Source organism: Macaca fascicularis, chromosome 3, assembly GCF_037993035.2.
Source record: "Macaca fascicularis isolate 582-1 chromosome 3, T2T-MFA8v1.1".
Classification (NCBI taxonomy): Eukaryota; Metazoa; Chordata; class Mammalia; order Primates; family Cercopithecidae; genus Macaca; species Macaca fascicularis.
Window position 1 is genome coordinate 867,892 of NC_088377.1, and position 23,042 is coordinate 890,933.

The 23,042-nt window shown below is 46.2% G+C and overlaps 1 protein-coding gene across 10 annotated transcripts in view; it reads left to right on the forward strand.

Annotated features, from left to right (window-relative positions):
• MCM3AP (minichromosome maintenance complex component 3 associated protein) overlaps nt 1-16,947 on the forward strand; it is a 53,002-nt gene extending 36,055 nt beyond the window's left edge. For 8 of the 10 annotated variants that reach the window (XM_005548482.5, XM_005548479.4, XM_074033838.1 and 5 more), the window contains 8 exons: nt 4,416-4,674; nt 4,897-4,994; nt 6,417-6,807; nt 7,903-8,160; nt 8,683-8,812; nt 10,747-10,953; nt 14,774-14,924; nt 16,655-16,947. In XM_005548482.5, the coding sequence (XP_005548539.3) occupies nt 4,416-4,674; nt 4,897-4,994; nt 6,417-6,807; nt 7,903-8,160; nt 8,683-8,812; nt 10,747-10,953; nt 14,774-14,924; nt 16,655-16,813 (1,653 nt within the window). In that variant the 3' untranslated portion in view covers nt 16,814-16,947. Of the gene's footprint in view, nt 1-4,415; nt 4,675-4,896; nt 4,995-6,416; nt 6,808-7,902; nt 8,161-8,682; nt 8,813-10,746; nt 10,954-14,773; nt 14,925-15,087; nt 15,312-16,654 lie in introns of all 10 variants that reach the window. The other 2 variants (XR_006696552.3, XR_012431847.1) reach the window with 2 other exon arrangements.
• Nucleotides 16,948-23,042: the final 6,095 nt, after the last annotated feature.

Genomic DNA, 23,042 nt, shown 5'->3' on the forward strand with positions numbered 1-23,042 from the left:
TCCTAAATGTAATACGTACACAAAACTTTTTAAAAACGAGGAAATGTAAAAGAAGTATGAAGATGATGATAAGAACCATCCATGCTTTTGCTATTCTGAGGTAACAGTAACTTCTTGGTGCAAAATTCTTCCCTTTTCCTGGGATTACAAAGTCACATTTCATTTGCTGGAAATTAGTTTACTGTTCCTATTACCTTCATTTTCATTTTTAATGAAAGTAGCACTTCCATGTACTTAAAAAGAAGTCAAATAATGCCACATGATTTAAAACGAGACATAGCTCCTCCTTCCTCTCTTAACTCCTTTCTTCAGGGCCTCATTTTTCTCATGTTTCCAGATTACGCACTTACACAGCCGTTTCTAAGTTGATCCATTTAAATGTTCTCTGCTGACTTCCCATTAATGTAAATGTATTAGTTACCTTACTCCTAAGTAACAAATTACCCCTAACCTAGCAGCTTAAAATAAGTCTGTTATCATGGTTTCTGTGGGTCAGGAATCCAGGTGTAGCTTAGCTTGGGTCCTCTGGCTGAAGGTTTCTCACAGGTGGAAATCAAAATGTTGGCTAGGATTGCAGTCTCATCTGAAAGCTTGACTGAAGGGTATCTACTTCCCAGCTCACTCTAGTGAGCTTGTGTCATGTGGCCAAAGACTTCCTCAGTTCCTGCCACATGGGCCTCTCCCCAGCTGACAGCATGCCAGCTGGCTTTCATCAGAGTGAGCAAGAGGTGAGCCCAGATGGAAGTCTGAGTGTGTTGATGACCTAAACTTAGAAGTGACATCCTGTTGCTTGTTGGCTTCTGCCTGTCAGAAGTGAGTGGCTAGAGGCCCAGCTCACGGGGCAGGAGATCACACGTGGCCATGAACACTAGGTGGAATCAGGGGGACCCTCTTGGCGGCAGCATACCCTCACCCTCGGTACAGCGTGGCCTCTTGTGCCATGGTCCTGCTCAGCCTTCCACGTCTTCCCGGGATAGCTACACTATCACTTTGTATTACTCCAGTGAGTGGGGTCATATTTTGATGGCTCTGTGACTGCTGTTTACCTCAGAACCAGTAGTGTTCTATAACCACAATTATTTTTTTCCTGCAAGAAACAGAGTTGCCTTATTGTCTTACTTAACATAGTTCTCTTCATCTCTTTCATATAGTTCTCTTCATCTCTTTCATTTTTACAGGGGGGCTGTATATATCTCAGTAGAGTTTTCCAAATGTTCTATCACTTCACCTGATCCATGTTCCCTCTGTTGGGAACCCTGATCTGTGGGCTGGTCTCCAGGCAGCATGTGCGTTAGTGCCGTCATTATGAGCACATGTCCCTGTTCCTCCACCTGGAAGCTCTGTGACCTTGGGCAAGTTCCCTAGTGTCTCTGCCACCTGTGTGTGGGTACTGTTACTTCTTATTCCTGTTTTACTCAGAAATGGTAAAATAAACTACCCAAGCCTGTGCAGGTGCTGTCTGGTGGAGATGCTCATCTGGCTCTTGCGGATAAAGTCAGTGCACACGCAGACTGCATAGGACAGTGTCTGGCACAGGCCAGGTGCTTGCTCAGTGTTGCCATTAGCAGCAGCTGCTGCAGTATTTTTTCTTGGTTCAGCCCCTTGTTGGATGGTATATGTCATGGGAGGGGAATTTTCTGAGTATTTTCCATTATGAAAATGATTTTATTCACAAAATGCCTTAGGCTGGGGGAAATAAAAAGAAAATGCATTTATTTTGACATTTGCTTCATAGTTTAGCTACATTTGTAAAATTATAGGTAGAAAATTATTTTCCTGGCCACGCGTAGTGGCTTATGCCTGTAATCCCAGCACTTTGGGAGGCCGAGGTGAGCGGATTGTTGTGAGTGCAGAAGTTCGAGACCAGCCTGGGCAACACGGTGAAACCCTGCCTATAAAAAATAAAAAAATTAGCTGGGCATGGTGGTGTGTACCTGTAGTTCTAGTAGCTTGGGAAGCTGAGGTGGGAAGATTGCTTGAACCTGGGAGTTCGAGGCTGCAGTGAGCCATGATCGCGCTATTGCACTCCAGCGTTGATGACAGAGGGAGACCCCGTCTCAATTAAAAAAATAAAATTATTTTCCTTCCAGTTTTGTTCCACTGTCACCTAGCATCCACTGTTGCTGTACTATTCCTGTTCCTTTCTGTGTGGCCTGGTTTTGTTGCTCTATGGAAGGCTTTTCTCTCTGTTCATGGCGTCCTGAAGATTCACTTTGTTATGCCTGGCACTGGACTACCTTAACTCACTGTGCAGGGCTTAGCAGGTTCTTTCAGGCTAGAGACTCCTGTTTCACTTCTGGGACATTTTCATGTCTTTATGACACTCTGTCTTGTTTCTGTTCTCTCTTGAGCTTCTATTAGATAGATGTTAGACCTCAATTGATCCTCTGAGTTTCTTACCCTTTCTGTTCTATTTTCAATCTCATCTCTTCCTACTGTGATCTAAAAGATTTCCTTGACTTTATTTTCCTATTGTCCTACTGAATTTTTTATTCCATGTGTATTACTTATTTCCTCTTTATTCTTATCATGACTTTTTCATAGCATCTTATTTTTCGGATGCATCATTTTATCTTCCCAAGGAAATTAGGGTTTTTGGGGTCTAAGTTTTCTTTGGTTCATGTATTACCTGGTTCCTCTTTTTTTTTCCTCTTTGTTATTCCAGTTTCTCTCTTTTATGTTGGAGCCCCTCTTCATATGCCTTACCCAAGGCTGTCTGTCTATATCTGAGTGAGGCCCTAAAAGGCTAGCCAAGAAGTTCTGTGTTTGGGGCGGGGTGGAAGGTAGCTAAATGGCAAGCCAGCCTTTTTGGAGGGACTCCCAAATGTCTGGATCTGGATTTCTGTTCCCTAGACTGTTCAGTTTTTCTGGAAAGGACTTGTGCCATCTGCTTTCTGGGAAGCTGCTGGTATTCTCAGGGTAGGGTCAGGAGTGGTTTGGTGCTGAGTCTCTTCCACTGTGCCTGACCATGGCCCTACATCTGGGTCCTCTCAGGACTCCTGTTCAGGGGCCCAGGGGGACTGGTTGTGCATAGAGGTTGCCTGCAGTGGTGGGTGCCAATAGGGTCAGGCTCTGAACTTCACCTTTGGCTCCTGGTGTCTTCAGGGCCTGGGTATACAGGGCTTTTGCAGGCTTAGTCAACCTGACTCCTTACACACTGACACCTGCAGCCTTTAGGTATGGCATCCTCTGCTTCCCTAACACAGGGATTGGTCACATCTATTTGTTGCTTTCTAGAAATGTATCAGAATCCCTCATCTGCTGCTGGCGTGCCTTCCCTCTTTCTATTATTATGGGCTTATATTTTTGTTTATTTTTGTAGAAATGGGATCTTGCTATGTTGCCTAGGTTGGTCTTGAATTCTTGGCTCTTGGCCTTAAACAGTTCTCCTGCCTTGGCCTCCCCAGGTGCTGGGATTACAGTCATGAGCCACTGTGCCTAGCTTTAACTGTTTTTATACCTGTTTAAGGTTAATTAAAATTATAGTAATATGGTCAAACACAATTGTAGCTGGGGGCTAAATTACCTGTTGACCTGGCTGTTTCTTGCACTAATTCTGTTGCATTAATTCTCATTTTTGTTGCTGTGAATTTAAAATATGAACATGGGGTGGGTGCGGTGGCTGACGCCTGTAATCCCAGCACTTGGGGAGGCTGAGGCAGGCTGATCACTTGAGGTCAGGAGTTCGAGACCAGCCAGGCCAACATGGTGAAACCCCGTCTCCATTAACAATACAAAAATTAGCTGGGCGTGGTAGTGGGCCCCTGTAATCTCAGCTACTAGGGAGGGTGAGGCAGGAGAATTGCTTGAACCCAGGAGGTGGAGGTTGCAGGGAGCTGAGATCGTGCCACTGCAAATCAGCCTGGGTGACAGAGCGAGACTCCATCTCAAAAAATAAAAAGTAAAATAAAATAAATAAAATATAAACTCGTCTTATATCTGAAGGGCAGATATAGAAATTATTTTTCTAGTGTGACTGTCCTCTGAATATATGAAGAAACAATGTTATTTGACATTTCCTTTAAAAAGGGATTCTGAAGCTGGGCATGGTGGCTCCACACACCTGTAATCTCAGCTACTCAGGAGGCTGAACCAGGAGGACTGCTTGAGCCCAGGAGTTCAAGACCAGCCTGGGCAACATAACAAGACCCCTTCTCAAGAAAAAAAAAAAAAAAAAAAAGGTTGGGGGGAGTCTTTGCTAACCGTTGGATTTAGGGAAACGGGTCAGGTATTAAAATAACTACAGGAAGTAAGATAACTACAGGGTATGCCCAGCCGTGCCCTTGGAGGCCTGTCTGAAGTACAGTCAATATTTAGTGCATGGAGAACTTCGGCTGCACTTGCTCCGGGGTAGACCAATCACTGCTGATGAGTCCCATAGTGCGTCTCTCCTGATGATCTTGATGCTGTTGCAGGTGGCCCATGGCGCCCTCAGTGATGGTGCCATTGATGCTGTGGAGACACAGAAGGACCTCCTGGGAGCCAGTGGGCTCATGCTGCTGCTTCCCCCCAAAATGAAGAGTGAGGACGTGGCAGAGGAGGACGTGTACTGGCTGTCGGCCTTACTGCAGCTCAAGCAGCTCCTGCAGGCCAAGCCCTTCCAGCCTGCACTTCCTCTGGTGGTTCTTGTGCCTAGCCCAGGAGGGGACGCCGTTGAGAAGGAAGTGGAAGATGGTTTGTGAAGGAAGTCTCGTTTATGAAGCAGCATTGTTTAAAAATGGGTGGAGGCCCTGGGTCTGAGGATGGTCCAGTAGTTTTGGGGTCAGGAATCACTGAGACAGCAACCCCTATGGTTACTGTCCACTGCAGGACTGCGTGCGGTCAGCACAGTGAGATGTATTAGCAGGTGTGCTAAGAGCAGAATGCGAGTGACCTTCATCTGTGTCTCTCTTAAAGGTCTGATGCTACAGGACTTGGTTTCAGCTAAGCTGATTTCAGATTACACTGTTACTGAGATCCCTGATTCCATTAATGATCTACAAGGTTCAACTAAGGTAAGGTTTCATCATTTTTAACGGTCTGTCAAGATATTTTTTTTCCCCTTTTGCTGTATCTTGAATTGAGCGTATATTAGCATTTGCATTTTTTTTTTCTTAAGAAACAGGGTTTTATTCTGTCACCCAGTTTAGTGGCAAGATGATAGCTCTCTGCAACCTCAAACTACTGGGCTCACACAATCTTCCCACTTCAGCCTCCCAAGTATATGGGACTACTGTCATGTGCCACTGCGCCTGGCAGCAGTTTTATGTTTTATACAGATAACTTTTTAAAACATAAGCAGAAATCAAAATAAAAGATAAAATTTATCCACGGTCCTGCTATCTGCAAATTAAATTGTTTATGTAAAATTTTTTAGTGTTTTTGTTTCTGTGAATTTAAAATATGAACATATATCTGAAGGTCAGATACAGAAATTGTTTTTCTAGGGTAATTGTCCTCTGAATACGTGAAGAAATAATGTTATTTGATGTTTCCTTTAAAAAGGAATTCTGAAGCTGGGCATGGTGGCTCCTCACACCTGTAATCTCAGCTACTCGGGAGGCTGAAGCAGGAGGACTGCTTGAGCCCGGGAGTTTGAGACCAGCCTGAGCAACATAGCAAGACCCCCTTCTTGGCCAGGCGCGGTGGCTCAAGCCTGTAATCCCAGCACTTTGGGAGGCCAAGACAGGTGGATCACGAGGTCAGGAGATTGAGACCATCCTGGCTAACACGGTGAAACCCTGTCTTTACTAAAAAATACAAAAAAACTAGCCGGGCGAGGTTGCGGGCGCCTGTAGTCCCAGCTACTCGGGAGGCCGAGGCAGGAGAATGGCGTGAACCTGGGAGGCGGAGCTTGCAGTGAGCCGAGATCCGGCCACTGCACTCCAGCCTGGGCGACAGAGCGAGACTCTGTCTCAAAAAAAAAAAAAAAAAAGACTCCCTTTTAAAAAAAAAAAAAGGGGCAGGGGGAGTCTTTGCTAACAATTTAGAGAAAGAGGTGCCAGGAATTAAAATAACTATAGGAAGTAAGATAACTATAGGGTGTGAAGACATCTTGGCACATAGTGAAGCTGTTAGTCCCTTCCAAAAAGGAGAAGACTCCATTTCTGTGCATGGTGAAGGGGATGTCCAGGGCTGGTCTCCTGAGGGTGTGGGCGCTTCCACGGGGCAACCATGCAGGTCACACTCCTCCTCAGGCCAGATGGGATCTGGGGGCTCTCTTTAGTGCCCCTACTGGACATGTCTCCTGAGCCCTAGAAGGCTTAACTCAACTGCATAGGACACTTCTGTTCCCCTTCCTACCACAGTTGAGAGCCCAGTACTCTGGTGTTACCTGCTGTGGGCAACCTTGGGGTATCAAGCCCTTTCAGAAGGCTGTTTTTGAAAAACAGTGTGAACTCTTCAACCAGGTCTCTTCTGACTGTCTTTGTTCTCAGGTTTTGCAAGCGGTGCAGTGGCTGGTTTCCCACTGCCCCCATTCCCTTGACCTTTGCTGCCAGACCCTCATTCAGTACGTCGAAGATGGGATTGGCCATGAGTTTAGTGGCCGCTTTTTCCATGACAGAAGAGAGAGGCGTCTGGGCGGTCTCACTTCGCAGGAGCCTGGCGCCGTCATTGAGCTGTTTAACAGTGTGCTGCAGTTCCTGGCTTCCGTGGTGTCGTCCGAACAGCTGTGTGATCTGTCTTGGCCTGTCACTGAGTTTGCTGAGGCAGGGGGCAGCCGGCTGCTTCCTCACCTGCACTGGAATGCCCCAGAGCACCTGGCGTGGCTGAAGCAGGCTGTGCTTGGGTTCCAGCTTCCGCAGATGGACCTTCCTCCCCTGGAGGGTACGTGCTCGTGCTGGGGAGGTCTGGTGGGTGGCTGCAGCCAAACCTCAGGCTTCCTTCTCAATGTAGTAACCATCTGGCAGGTGTTGGGCACCAGTGTGAGGGCTGCATGTCCACCTCCACTGGGCACATGCATGTCTCCATGCTGTGCTCGCCTGCACCTTCCTTTGGGTTCACGGGCCAGAACAAGCTGGGTTTTGTGGAGTGGGGGCTGTTAGCCTTTCCTGACCAGCAGAGCAGTCCGTGGGGGTTCACTCAGCCTCAGGAGGAAAGTGACAAGTGGTACTGGGAGGAACACCAACCCTGATCCTGTCCTGCCTGCCCCGCAGGGTCCCTGTTTTCAGAACAGACAAGCCAGGGGCAAAGAGCATGGGGACCATGTAGCCCTGTCCCCAAGCCACGGCCATGGCACTCGGTGCTGATTTAATGTTCCTTTTTTGTCAAAGAAGCCTTGTTCTGTGGCTCTGGCTATGCCCCTGTTCCTGGCTGTCTTTGGGCTGTTTTGACACAGATCCTACAGGCCATCTGGCTGGCTCAAGCCCAGTATGGCATATGGGGCTGCTCCTTCCCATGCAGTCAGAAGGGAATGAGCTGCTTATCTGGCAGAAGTTGTGGCATTAGCATAGACACTCCCCTTTGGGCCTCAGGCGCCCTTCTGAATTGTGGGGTGTGGTCTGTAGTAGGTCTAACTTATGCTCTTTATTGAAAGAACCCAAAGGGAAGCAAACCACTCAGCACAAGCCCTCAGTGCTGTGGCTAGGTTGGGGTTCCCCAAAATAAGCTAAGACCAGTTATACCAGACTCATCTGGGTGCTTGTTAAAATGCAGATTTCCTAGGCACAACCACAGGCCTGTAGAGTCAGAGCTTCTGGGTGGACCTTTACTAGCAACACTGTTAAGGGGGACTGTCTGCATCCCTCACCTAGACCCTGGGAATAAGCTGCTCTTCCCTCAACAACTGTGGTTCCGCTATGGTTAGAAAGCAGACTTGACAGTTAGTTGCCTTCTCCTAAGAAAATGTAGAGTTAAAAATGTTTTCATGTACATTTTCACCCTTTGGCCAAACCTGTAACTAATGAGGCACTTTCTCCGTAGCCCCCTGGCTCCCCGTGTGCTCCATGGTTGTCCAGTACGCCTCCCAGATCCCCAGCTCACGCCAGACACAGCCTGTCCTCCAGTCCCAGGTGGAGAACCTGCTCCGCAGAACCTACTGTAGGTGGAAGAGCAAGAGCCCCTCCCCAGTCCATGGGGCAGGCCCCTCGGTCATGGAGATCCCATGGGATGACCTCATCGCCTTGTGTATCAACCACAAGCTGAGAGACTGGACGCCCCCCCGGCTTCCTGTTACGTCAGGTAGTTAGAGCTTGGTGCGATGGGATCAGCTCCTCACGAGACTTTCCTGGTCTAGTTTCTGCAAAGGAAGATGTTTACTTGATGTTGCTGCTTTTCTTTTGGGTCCCTATCCTTCCTTTCCTTAGGACTTCCCTCTTCAAGTGAGTGACCTAAAAACATTGAGAGAAGCTAGGAAGGTTCTGGTAGAGCCTGAACTCACCTCCCTGAAACAGGCCCCCTAGGGTGGCTCTTAGAGAGGATTTTGTGGCTTTTGAGTAGTCATTACTGGCCCTGCCAGTCTGGATGTAAACCTGTCTGGACTTTGAGTGATGCATGGACACTGGGAGCCTATTTAACCCAAGTGTGGAAGTCACATAATTGTGTGACTTTAATCAAAGGGCTTGCACTTAAATCAGTGAATTTAAGCACATGCCACCTGTCACTCTAATAGTTGTACCTGCTTTTGTTTTTTTTTTTTTGAGACAGGAGCTTGCTATGTTGGCCAGGCTGGCCTCTTTATCTGTTTTTGTATTGTTTTCTCAGAGGCACTGAGTGAAGATGGTCAGATATGTGTGTATTTTTTTAAAAACGATTTGAAAAAATATGATGTTCCTTTGTCGTGGGAACAAGCCAGATTGCAGACGCAGAAGGAGCTACAGCTGAGAGAGGGACGGTGAGGTTCATGTTCAGTATGTTTCTGTTTCTTGCTAAACTGTATTTTTCTTCCAAAGTACATAGAAATTAACATCCTACATGCCAAATCCAGTCCATTGTGGACAGACTGTGACAAAGCCTCAAGGAACAGATCATTCCCTGCAGTAGAAACTGTTCTAGAGCAAAGTTAAAAGCATCTCACTTCATTTATCAGGCGAACCTGACCCTGAAACCATACGTAACCAGGAGAGCACAGCTGACATTTCATCTCACTTCCAAATCTGGTTCCAAAGCACAGTACCTAAAAAAGTCACAAGTATGCTTTCTCCCAGGATAAACAATAACAGTGAAAATCTATTAATGTAATTTGTTCCCATAATAGAAAAATAAGTGGTAATTTTAGCAGGTGTTGAAATACATTTCTTAAAATTAGTACCCATTCCTGATAACATTTCTTTATTTTGGGTAATTTCTTTAGCTTGGGTAAAAAAAAAGTCCTAACTTGATAAGGCTACCTAACATAAAACTACCAAAATAGAAAAAATACATGCTTCTTGGTAGAATATTAGGAACAGTGGAATCAGAACCAGCCTGTTGTCCCGGCTAGTATTCACTATTGTCCTGGAAATCCTGACCAGCAAAGGGATGTGGGATAGACAGGTACAAATACTGAAAGGAAGGGGAAACTGTCATTTCCAGACAGTACAGTTGTCAGTCCAAGATAATCAACAGTCAAGTCCATAGAACCATTCTGAGTTCAGTAAGGTGATCAGATAGATCCACAACATGTTAAAAAAAAAAAAAAAAAAAAAATTCTCATTCATGACAATAAACCCTTAACATATGAGTTCTCAGGGCCTGTATGTACAAAGGAAACCTGAACCATTGAGGTTCAGACTAGGTTGTTGACAGGATACAATGCTGTGAAGATGTCAGTTCTGGTACTGATAAGTTCTAAAATTCATCAGGATAAAAACATATGCAGCAATTGCTGAGCAAGTTTTAAATAAGACGGCCGGGCGCGGTGGCTCAAGCCTGTAATCCTAGCACTTTGGGAGGCCAAGACAGGCGGATCATGAGGTCAGGAGATCAAGACCATCCTGGCTAACACGGTGAAACCCCATCTCTACTAAAAAATCCAAGAAACTAGCCAGCCAAGGTGGTGGGCGCTTGTAGCCCCAGCTACTCAGGAGGCTGAGGCAGGAGAATGACGTAAACCCAGGGGGCGGAGCTTGCAGTGAGCTGAGATCCGGCCACTGCACTCCAGCCTGGGCGACAGAGTGAGATGCCGTCTCAAAAAATAAAATAAAATAAAATAAGACTAACAAGGTTTGCTTTGCCTGATACCAAAACATATAGTAAAGCTCCAGTACTTGAAACCATGAGGGGATGCCAGAGTAGATGAATGGATCAGAATAAAGAGTTGGAATACGTGACAAAAGTGTTACGCCAAATTATTGAAATTAGTGGGGAAAGGACAAACATTGGCATGTGTTTAGAAAAAAATGTCAGATGCCCTCTTTCTCACTATTTGTAAACATTACTTCCAAATGTATCCAAGAGCTATCTATAAAAAATAAGGACCTTGCCAATACTAGGGAAAAACAGAATCTGGAACCCTAGGGTGGGAGGCAAGACATGAAGCAGAGAAGCTCCAAAAACCTGGCTGCCTCGTGAGAGCAGAGACTTCCAAGAGGAACAGGCAGTCTCAATGCCTCTGTGCATAAGGGTCACTACAGTGCAGGGGCTGCCTTCCCTCTTTGCCCCACTCCCTGACTTGATGGAAGCTTGGAAGTAGGCATGGGGCCGGCATGAGCTATCCCAGGAGAGCACATGAGTCTGAGGCACATGTTCTTACATGTTAATGCACATGTGCAAATGTATGGACATGCTTTACATGATGCTGTAGAAATATTTTCTTGACCATAAGCATTTCAAATCATGTACTTACAGTTTGGGAATAAAGCCTTTTCATCCTTCTGCAAACAATTTTCCCATACCATTGCTTCACATGCACCGTAACTGGAAGAGGAGCACAGAGTGTGGCCGAGAGGGGAGGATTCCCCGCACAGAGGATCTGATGCGAGGAGCTTCTGCTGAGGAGCTCTTGGCGCAGTGTTTGTCGAGCAGTCTGCTGCTGGAGAAAGAGGAGAACAAGAGGTGAAGCCCACTTCCTCCTAATTCATGTGTGTTGTTTAGTCTGCTTTATGCTGTGAGGGGAGACTGGTTATTGCTTGATTGATGTAAGACAGCCAGGGTGGAGAAGGGAAGGTGGATTATTAGCAACAGTTTTAGTGCTGTAACTATTTAAAAGCTCTTTGAAGACAGAAGCAGTGCCCTAGATAGTATGTTTTTAAGTGAATTTCATTTATTATTTATTTATTATTTATTATTGAAAGTCAGTGTTAAGTTTTTGTGGGAAATTCATGTGGTTAAGTCTACTCAAAAGATGGTGAGTGTTGAACAGTATGGCTGGCCAGAAGAACCCTGCCCTTGGGAGCCTGAGGCATTGGTGGATGATCCCATGCTTTGAATGGGCAGGAGCTGGGGCAGCCCCTCCTCTGCATTGCCCATTTTCCTCCTTCCCATGTATACCTTTCCTTTGCTTTCATTTGATGGCCATGTTTACCATTTTACTGAGAAGTAGAATCAGGAGTAAGGGACCTTCCACAGGTTGTCCTCTGCCTTCCCTGCCCTCCCAGCCACATCCAGCATCCTCCCTATATCCCCATCCTGACCCCTCTTGTTGCTGGAAAGGAACCATGCAGCTCGTAGTCAAAGTCAGCCCTTCCCTGGGCTGGGATCTCATCTCCCACCTACCCAAGGAAATTCATTCAATGAGTATCCCTCTTGTGTTACCACCCCTCCCCATACTAGATGGTGCCCATCAGCAGCACACAGACATGAAACATGCCTCCCTGTCTTGGCCCCATTTCCCTCTTTAGCCACCACTTCATGTTTCTGCCCTCTTAATAGTAAAACTCCTCAAAAACGCTTGTGATACTCACTTCTCCGGCCTTTCCCGGTCTCCTACAGTTGGCTCAGGGCTGAACATGACCATGAACCCCAGTCCCTGGTTAGCATCCCATACTTGATCCTCCCCTCTTTGCTCCTAGGATGTCCGTGTCCCCCTCCTGCCCTGCTGGATCCTCCTCATCCCCCAGCTGCCCCCCGGATTCATTCTCTCAACCTCTCCTCTGCATCATCTGTACCTACTCCTCAGAGATTTCATCCAGTTCCATGGATTTTTAAATAACATCACTATTCTGACAGCTCCAAATTTGTATCTCAGACCTCTGAACTCCACACTTGAACATCCTACTGCTTCCTTGAAATCTTCATTAGACATCTATTGGATGTCTAGTAGCGACTGCAAAGTTAACATATCCCAAATCCAGTTCCCAGCTTTCTTCCAACCAGCCTCTTCCTTTGGTGGTCCTCTGTTGATGGTGGCTCCATCCTTCCAGCTGCCTAGATCAAGTGTGTTGGAATCATCCCCTCACATCAGCCCATTCACATATCCTATTGGCTCTATTGAAAATACATTCAGAATTGGACCATTTGTTATGACTTCCTTGGCCACCACCTGGCTCAAGCCAATCATCTTCCTTCTGGATTATTACAGTAGGCTGTAGTTTAGTCTTGGTAGACCTGGTGGGTGCCTTTCAAGTGAGTTAAGATGGAGGTCATGTCACTTGCTTGCTCACAGCCTCTCAGTGGTTTCCCTCTTTCACCTTCATTCAAAGGCAAACTTTACAGGGGTGGCCAGGGCCCTGAGTGATTTGCCCCCATTTCCTCTGACCTCCGCTCCTTCCTTGAACGTGGTAGGCAGCTCACAGTTGGGCCTTTGAGTTTGCTGTTCCTGTTGCCTAGGACTGTCCAGCCCCCTCCATTCTCCCCAGCGTCCCCACTGCTGATCTAGTACTCACTTCAGATCTCTGCTCAAATGTCTGCTTCTGTTAGGCCCTCCATGCCCATCCCCGACCTTCTTGTTTCCATGGCTCTGCTTTGTCTTTCTCATCTTCAAACCATGTTTCTCTTGTTATGTGTCCTTGTCTGTCTCTCCTCACTAACATATAAATTGCTTAGGGCAGGGCCTCTATTTTGTTTCAGTGCAATATTCCTTGTACCTAGAATGATGCCTAGCATCTGGAGGAGGCTTGATGAATATGTGTTGGAAGGGTGAATGAATGTGTCTGCTTTCTAAAATCAATCTCTATAATTTAAGTGGTTTGGGATAAGATTTTTTTTTTTCCTTTTTATTAGATAGAGTCTCGCTCTGTTGCCCAGGCTAGAGTGCAGTGGCATGATCTCGGCTCACTGCAACCTCCACCTCCCAGGTTCAAGCAATTCTCCTGCCCCAGCCTCCCAAGTAGCTGGGACTACAGATGCCTGCCACCACGCCTGGCTAATTTTTGTATTTTTAGTGGAGACATGGTTTCACCATGTTGGCCAGGCTGGTCTTGAACTCCTGACCTCAGGTGATCCACCTGCCTTGGCCTCCCAGAGTGGTGGGATTACAGGCATGAGCCACTGCACCTGGCCAAGATTGTTTTTCTTGAAAAGACAGGTATATGGAAGTAGACAGCTCTGGAGTACGTTAGGTGGCAGTGGCATATTATCTTGAGTTAATTTTAAACTATAAGCAGCAATCCACACATTTGGAAAACGTCAGAAGAATTAATTATAGATGCATAAAACCAAGGCAAATTAAATAAGATAAATAAGACAATTACAAGTAATGTTAAGTAACACATAGAAGCAGTTGTTTTTGGATTAATGCCACCTTTTTCATTAAATATAAATTGGAATTGGATTTATAAATTAAAGGGAAGTGTTTTTTGTTGTTGTTTTTTTTGAGATGGAGTTTTGCGCTCATTGCCCTGGCTGGAGTGCGAGGGTGTGATCTCGGCTTACTGCAATCTCTGCCTCCCGGGTTCAAGCAGTTCTCCTGCCTCAGCCTCTCAAGTAGCTGGGATTACAGGCATGGGTCACCATGCCTGGCTAATTTTTTTATTTTTAGTAGAGATGGGGTTTCACCATGTTGGTCAGGCTGGTCTTGAACTCCTGACCTCAGGTGATCTGCCCACCTTGGCCTCCCGAAGTGCTGGGATTACAGGCGTGAGCCATTGAGCCCAGCCTAGTTTTTTTTTTTAAATTAAGCTTTATTATAGGAAGTTATTAAATTTTTAATAAGTACATTTCTGCTTCTTAGTTGATGTAATAACTTAGTTATATTCTTAGTAAAAAGCAAAGGCTTAAGGCTGGGTGTGGTGATTCCTGCCTATAATCCCAGCACTTTGGGAGGCTGAGGTGGGCAGATCACTTGAGTTCAGGAGTTGTAGACTAGCCTGACAATACAGCAAAACCTCGTTTCTACAAAAAAATACAAAAATTAGCTGGGTGGCATGTGCCTGTAGTCCCAGCTACTTGGGAGGCTGAGGTGAGAGGATCATTTGAGCTTGGGAGGTCAAGGTTGCAGTGAGCCAAGATTGTGACACTGCACTCCAGCCTGGCCAACAGAATGAGACTTTGTCAAAAATAACAATTAAAAAATTGGCCAGGCACAGTGGCTCACTCCTGTAATCCCAGCACTTTGGGAGGCTGAGGCAGGTGGATCACCTGAGGTCAGGAATTCAAGACCAGCTTGGGCAATATGGTGAAACCCCATCTTTATTAAAAGTACAAAAAATTAGCTGGGCACGGTGGCACGTGGCTGTAATCCCAGCTACTGCTACTCAGGAGGCTGAGGCAGGAGAATCACTTGAACCTGGGAGGCAGAGTTTATGCTGACCTGAGATCACACCACTGCACTCCAGCCTGGGCAACAGAGTGAGACTCCATCTCAAAAAAAAAAAAAAAAATTAAATTTAAAAAAAGCAAAGGCCTAAAAAGTTTTTAAGTATATATAGAAGATTAATGAACAATAGTTAACTTCCTAATGCTCAAATATTTTTGAATTTATTATATATTGTTTCAGGTTTGAAGATCAGCTTCAGCAATGGTTGTCTGAAGACTCAGGAGCATTTACGGATTTAACTTCCCTTCCCCTCTATCTTCCTCAGACTCTAGTGTCTCTTTCTCACGCTATTGAACCTGTGATGAAAAGATCTGTAACTACTAGCCCACAGGTGAGAAGTATACATTTGGCATTTTACATAATAATTAAAGATTGAGAGAATGACTGGGGAAAAAAAGTAGTATCATGATTTATCTATCCTATGATGTTATGACCAACAAATTATTAGCTCAAATTAGACCTTTTCTTAAACTTTATCCATATCATTGTTATAGAGACCCAACTGATTTTGAGTTTCTGCCTATGGAATAAATGAAGAATAGAAATGAAATATTCTTAAGAACTGAGTAAGACCTGTAACTGTGTGCTGATGTGTAGTTAAGGGCATTAAGGTGATGACAGCAGCTTCTCTTGGAGCACATATTGTCCAAGCTTCGGCATTACCCAGACCTCCCTTCTGGGATTAATTTTTCCTGAGGAAAACTAATGAATGCAGAAGGTAAGCTCCCAAGTCAAGAGCCTCACCCAAGAGTGTTCAAGTAGTGAGTGGTCAGGGTTGCTTTTCAAAGCCAGATCCAACTGGCTCCAAAGCCTAAGGTCTTTTTACCTTACCATTCTTCCTTCAGTGGTTAAAGATGCAAAAACAGATTTTTCAATCACAAATATGAGGCCACTGAACAGGTAAAAACTGTGCTCCTGGTCTGGCTTTAGGAAGCCCTTCAATAGGGGAGAAAAGCAAATTAAAATAACTTACTGTTTCCATTCATCAGTTGGGCAAATACTTTAAAAATGTTCATGCTGGCCGGGCGCGGTGGCTTAAGCCTGTAATCCCAGCACTTTGGGAGGCCGAGACGGGTGGATCATGAGGTCAGGAGATCAAGACCATCCTGGCTAACACGGTGAAACCCCGTCTCTACTAAAAAATACAAAAAACTAGCCGGGTGAGGTGGCGGGCACCTGTAGCCCCAGCTAATGTACTCCCAGCTACTCAGGAGGCTGAGGCAGGAGAATGGCGTAAACCTGGGAGGCAGAGCTTGCAGTGAGCTGAGATCCGGCCACTGCACTCCAGCCTGGGCGACAGAGCGAGACTGTGTCTCAAAAAAAAAAAAAAAAAAAGTTCACACCCTTTGAATTATCAATTCTGACCTGAAGAATTCTGACCTACCAGATATTCCCTAAAAATTAATGTATAAAAATGTTTACTGTAGCATTAGTTATATTGTATAAAAGTAGAAGCAATAAATGTTTGAAGATGGGAGTCTGATTAAACAATTATAATACATTCACATGATAGAATAATTCACAGCCCTTGATGATATTTTCTAAAAATGACTGGCTGGGCGCGGTGGCTCATGCCTGTAATCACAGCACTTTGGGAGGCTGAGGAGGGAGGATCGCTTAAGCCCAGGAGTTTGAGTCCAGCCTGGGCAACATAAAGAGATCTCATCTCTACAGTACATAATTAGCCAGGCATGGTGCTACATGCCTGTTGTCCCAGCTACTCAGGAGGCTGAGCTGAGGGATTACTTGAGCCCAGGAGTTTGAGGCTGCAGTAAGCTATGATTATGCCACCGTGTTCCAGCCTGGGTGAAAAATGACTGACACTGGAAATTGTTCATGATAGAATACAAAGGCAAACAGTCTGTATGCAGATACCAGCTGAATGTAAGAGCTAAATGAGGCTGGAAGGATGTACAATGGGTAATTTTTTTTTCCCTCTGTAAAAATAAATGACTACTCAGATGAAGTTTCTAACGTGATCCAGATCTAGTTTCTTCACAGAGAATAGGTCGTGGTTTATTGACATTCCAATACTGTTTAGTTTCTTTTTTATTCAAATAGAGTGACATGACGAGGCAGCAACTGCAGCTGTCAGAGGCAACAGGAACGTGTCTAACCGAACGGCTAAAGCACCTGGAAAGGCTGATCCGGAGATCAAGGGAAGAGGAAGTTGCCTCTGAGCTCCATCTCTCTGCGCTGCTAGATATGGTGGACATTTGAGCAGCTGACCTGTGGGGAGGGGGTCTCTCCCAAAGAGTTTCTGTTTTTACTCAAAATAATGTTATTCTCAGATGCTTGATGCACTGTTGGAAATGTAATTATTAATCATGCAAATAAACCATTTAAGTGTCAAAGTCTCCCAGTTTTTCATAATGAAAAGTTGTTGCCCCTGTGTGACCTCTTCAATATTCTCCTATATTCATGACCACCTCAGATTGTCACCCACCAGCATATGCTCTGAGGCAGTTTGGAGCTTACATTTCCATGTGTAACAGGCAGTTCATTCTCTCAGCAGTCCTTGATGTGCCAGACATCAGTGATGCAGAGATAAAGAAAGACACGGCCTTTGCCTGCTAAGCCTACCCAGCTTACGTCCAGGAGAGTCAGCAGGTATTTATGTACATAATTCTCAGAGAATGTGCGTGATGGGTAGCAAGGAAGAAACAGAGGATGGAACAGGGTCTGGTTGGGTAGAGGAGAAAGAATTCCTGGAGAGGAGTGCAGGGGTGTAGCTGGGGACAGTGTACTTGACATGATGAAAGCTTGAAGGTACCAGCTTGGTTTGTGGCCAAGTGAGGGGAACAGGCCAGCAGGGTGAGGTCAGAGATTCTTGTCACCTTCTTCTGAGAGCTGTGAGAACCAGTTGTTGAAGATTAGGCAGAGAAGTGATCTAGTCACATTTTCTTTTAAAAATGGCATGTGGGGCAGGAATCTTGAGAGGTGGGTGCTACAGGCATTTGGGTGAAATTCAAAGGGAATAAGCCTGTTTGCTAGCAATTGGTGTGAAGAGGGGATAAAATTTGAGCCATATACAGAAAGAGGTATTAATAGACCTGGTGACGTTGCATATGGCCACCAATCTTAAACTGGCACTCAGCATCTCCTGACTTAATCCTACATCCCCAGACTCTTATTTCATGTCTTCTCATTCTCTTCAAACTTCTTAGATCATGTCCTTCTTATTTCACTGAGAAAACAATAGCACTAAGAAGAGAACCTCCTCCTCTACCAAATCTACCATCCAATCCCTGCTTCTCCAAACACACGCTACTCAACTCAGGGATCTTCAGTGATTAACTTCATGTAAAGACTTAATGCTATTTCTTAATCTTGACTTTAGACACTGTTGACTTCCTACAATGGAAGAGGAGTTAGCTTCTCTTATACTGTCTTTCCCAGAACATACTATCACCCCCACCCTCGACACCCACATTTCCTCTCATATTAGCCTCCCTAAGCAATTTAATATTGGCTGAAACCTGCATTCACAGTTTAGTATAACTGTACGTTTACCATTTGCTGTTGAGCCCTTTATTGGTTTATGATTACATTTCCTTTAGGTACAACTTTTGATTTTTCCTGGAGTTAATAATTACATTGTTTTTCCCATTTGCTTGGTTTTCTATGCTCCTGTCACTACTTCACCCAAAAGTCACTGCCCTAAGTATAAAGCTCTTCCCAACAAAGTCATGTGCATCAGGTAATATGCTCCACTTTCTCTTCAAGATGTTCCTCTGGGAACCCCCTGTCTTCCCACCATAACTTGAGCATTTCCTGGATTCCGAATCGTATTTTCTTCTTCCTTGGTTTTCTCTTCTTGATGGAGCCTGTCCTTTAGTAGCCTTCTGAGCTTGAATATCTAAAATGTCTTTATTTCTACTGTAATATTATCAAATATATATTTGGTCTTTGTCTCTGCCTTCTGATACACAACTCCTAAAATCCCTGGAATCTCCAAAGTAATGTCTTTTTGTATGCTAGTAAGATGACTGATGGTGGACAGCTCCTGTGTAGCTTCAGGATAGGGACCGGTCATCTGAAAGACCAGGGCATGCTCAGAGGGGTTGAAACTTTCAGCCTACCCCCCAAACTCCCAGAGGTTGGGGGAGAGGGACTGAAAGTGATGTTGATCACCAATGGCCAATAATTTAATCAATCATGCCTATGTAATGAAGCCTCCTAAAGACCAAAAAGGACAGGGTTCAGAGAGCTTGTGGATAGCCGAATGTGTGGGGGCTTCCAGGAAGGTAGACAGGAACACGTCCACATGCTGGGAGAATGGCACATCTCAACTCCTTGCAGACAGAAGCTCCTGCTCTTGGGACTCTTCTAGGCCTTGCCCTGCATATCTTTTCATCTGGCTGTTTATTTGTAGCCTTTAAAATAGCCTTATAATAAATATGTGTTTCCCTGAGTTCTGTGAACTGCTCTTGTAAATTAAAGCCAAGGAGGGGTCTTGGGAACCCAGGACAGGTAAAACAACCTGGGGCTTGTGATTGACACTGGACATGGGCCTCAGTCTTGTGGCACAGAGTCCTCAACTTGTGTGATCTGCTGCTGTCTCCAGGTAGATGGTGCAGGATTGAAGCAGACACCCAGCTGGTGTCTGCTGCACAGCTGAATGCTTGCTTGCCGGTGGGGAGAAATCCTCTACATCTGGTGTCAAAAGGATGTTGTGAGAGTAAAGAAATGGTGTTTTTTTTGACTTATCTATCCTTATGTTTGATTCATCATTTGAATGGGAATGGGAATAGAATTTTAGATTGGAAATAATTCCTTTGTGGTTTTGCTTTTTTTGTTGCTGGAAAGTTTTGAGATCACCTCTATTCCTGGTGTTCTCAAATTTCTCAATGACATTACTTCATATGTTGCCTCCCCATTCCCTCCCCAACCCCTGCCCAATTTATTGTGCTGGGCACTTTGTAGTCCTTTTGTCTAGTTTTTTATTGCTATTGAACAAATCACCCCAAATACAGTAGCTTAAATTTGAGGATTCAGCTGGGCAGCTTTCTGTTGGGATCTCTCATGCAGCTGCAGTCAGGTATTGGCTGAGGTTAGAGTCATCTGAAGGCTTGACTGGTCAGCGGTCCAAGATGGATCACTTGCATGGCTGGAGGTAATGTCGTACTGTTTTCCCCAAATGTCTGGCTCATGCTGACGATGGGGCTCTAAGGAGCTTGTTGAAAACTGTCAATGGGTACAGTCTGCCAGCTAATAGGTTTCTGTTTTTCTACTGGGTTACAGTTGCCAGTGTTTGCAGGACTTTTCTTTTGGGCCAGCTGCTCCAGAGGAATCCTTCCACTCTTATCTCATTCTATCTGGCTGAGTGGGAGAAGTGAGCCTCGACTCACACGTATAGACTTTCACTCAATCTGTCTGCTTTCAGTGACCCTCAGCTATGCCTCATGCCTAAGGTAACACCTACTCTGATTCAACTACTGCAGACTTCCTCCACCCAAGTAGGAGAGGGGACCTGTGGTCACACTGTTCCTCACAAAAATTTTCCACCAGTTATTCCAATTTCTGCACCTTCCTGGTATTTGCTGGCAGGAATGGTCTCTTGTTGGCTTCACCCACAAACGTTAAGTCTCAACTCTCTCTGGCTAAGTCAGTTATCACTTCTCCATCCATTCCCAGTCTCTATAATTTTGTTGACTTCTCTTGCTTACTGGTGTCTCCTCTCCCATTCTTTGTGGGTTTTTTTGGTCTTTTATTACTTTATGTGAGTAGGGTTTGGGCAGGAAATGGAGGTTAATGTTTATGCTCAGTCTGCCATGTTTAGCTGAAAATTTTTTTCAAAATTCTGCCATTAGGCTTTTCTCCCCATGTCTCCTGAGATAGCTTTGTCAGTCACCAATACATTGTTTCGTTGCATCCAATAATAAATTCTCAGTCTTCATTTTGCAATCCCTTCAAAGCCTCAGCAAAGATCACCATGTCTTCACTTATATTATGACTTCATATTCCTCTGGTTTTCCTCCTCTCTCTGGCCATTCCTCTATACTGGAAAAGGTTGGTGCCCCAGGGCTCATCCTGGAACTTCTCTGTTTTATGTGCATTTCCTAATTCATCTTGTCCAATCTCATGATTTCAAACACTACCTGAAAGCAAATGACTCCCAAATTCCTATCTCTAGCATTATCTTCTCCCCTGAATGCTAGCCTACTCAATATTTCACTTGAATGTCTAATAAGCATCTCTAGTATAACTTGTCCCCACTTAAAGCTGAATTTTCCAATCAAACTTTCCCTATTTTAGGCCAGATGCAGTGGCTCATGCCTATAATCCCAACACTTTGGGAGGCTGAAGTGGGAGGATTCCTTGCGGCCAGGAGTTTGAGACCATCCTGGGCAACATAGCAAGACCCCGCGTCTCTACCAAACTTAAAAAAAAATTAGCCAGGTGTGGTGGCACAGGCCTGTAGTCTAAGCTATTCAGGAGGCTGAGCCCGGAAGATCACTTAGCCCTGGAATTTGAGGCTGCAGTGAGCTAATGGTTGTGCCACTGCATTCCCACCTGGGTGACAGACTGAGATCCTCTCACTAAATAAATAAATAAAAGACACCTCTATTTTAGTAAATGACCACCACCATATACCCAGTTGTGCAGGCCAAAATCCTCAGAGCCGTCTGTATCTGGCCTAATGAACAAGCTGGATGCAGTAGTATGCAAGCTGATAGGAACAGTTTTTTTTCTCATGACTGCCCCTAGAAGCTTAACTGCGTCAATTCCCAGACGTAGTTTACAGTTTTTGTTCTCTTTCAGACATTAAAAAAAGCGGGTTATTTTACTCATAAAAAGTCCAGTCCATTAAAATATCAAAACTCAAACTCTTCTCCAATTGAAACCTCTTCCCTCACCTAGCTTTGCCAGGTTCAGTGTGAGATTCCATCCAGGCTGAAGCCCCTTATTCCTATTCTTCATGTTTCTACATGGAGGAACTTATCTGGAGAAAAGCTTCCAGCCTCTTTCTGCTTCCAGAGAAGCAGAGTGACTCATGTGGTTCAACTTCAGAGAACAGATAGGGTGGAGTGCTCAAGCTCCTCTGGGTACTCTTTCTGGGGTCTGTGGGTTGACTGGAGGGGTGTCTTCTGGTCAGCACTCGATTGCATAGTGCTTGGTGAGGCAGTTCCATGGCCCAGAGGCTGGGGGATATGTTTGTCTGACTTACGGGTGATTTAGTAGCTTGCCCTCTTGCTTGCAGATTTGAGCCTTGTCCTTCAAGCTAGCTTTTTAATTTGTGGCAAGGCTGATATGTTAATATCCACCCATCTTATTGCTGTGTCTTTTTCATTCGTTTCTGAACTGGGATAGGAAAAGGTGAGTATCCTTGATTGTCTAAAACCCCGCTATTCCACTGGGGGAAGATGCCTGTGGGTATTCTTTTGTCCCCTCTCTCTTCCAACTTTCTTCTCCGACTTGCTGTGGCTCACGCCCCCTTCGAAGTTAGGCTGGGGGTAGGAATTGAGGAGTGGGTGCAGAAACGCTCATTAGGCTGGGGCAGTTGTAATTGGATGTTAGGGCTTCTGTGGGCCAGATGAAGACATGCTGGGTCCTTGACCTTAGGGACCACGGGCTGCAGTCTCCAGACGTCAGCCATGTTTCCAACAGTCAGACGCCTCCTGCCCTGCTGCGTCCGGCTGTCCCTTCCAAGTTCGGTCACTCGCTCCGCCTCCATCTTCCTCTTCCCACTGCTGCTAAGCCTCTTCACCTTTAATTTCTCCTGGGGGCGCCCACCCCGAATTCCAGCGACCTCGTGAGCAGCTGAGGCTCTACCGCGCTCGGTCCTGGCCTGCAACGCAGCCCTTCCCTGCCCTAGGCTGCAGGGCTTCTGGCCCCTGTGGTCCGCCAGGCCTCGGGGCCTCGGCCTCACTGCGTCTACCCCCTTCCCCCCGGCGAAGGCTACGCGGCGCTCAGCTTCCCAGGGACGCCGGGTGGCGCCCTCCCCCTGGTCTTGCACTGGCCCCGACCGCCCGCGCCCACCTCACCTCAGGGCGGCCTCCTGCCCCCAGCCCCGGCCCCGGCGTCCGGGCAAATCCTGCCATGCGACAGCAATTCCCTGCCACCCGACCTTCGCACTCGCTGTCCCTCGCTCGAGCCTCGCTCCCCACGTCCTTCCTTCCGACCTGCGGCGGGACCCTCCTCACCGGCGCCTCAGACACGCTCACCGGAGAGCGCTGCGCACGAGGCCAAGCTCCCGGGAAACAAGCCTCTAAGGGGCGCGCAGGAGGCCCCGCCCCCGCCCGCCGGCCCCACCCACCATCCCCGCCGGCCCCACCCACCATCCCCGCCGGCCCCACCCACCATCCCCGCCGGCCCCACCCACCATCCCGCCCCCACCGCCCCACCGACCAGCCCTGCCCCTCATGGCCCGCCCATAAGTCCCCACCCACCTCCCCAGCCCCGTCGCAGCCCCGCCCCTCAGGCCCCGCCCCACGCCGCATGGTGC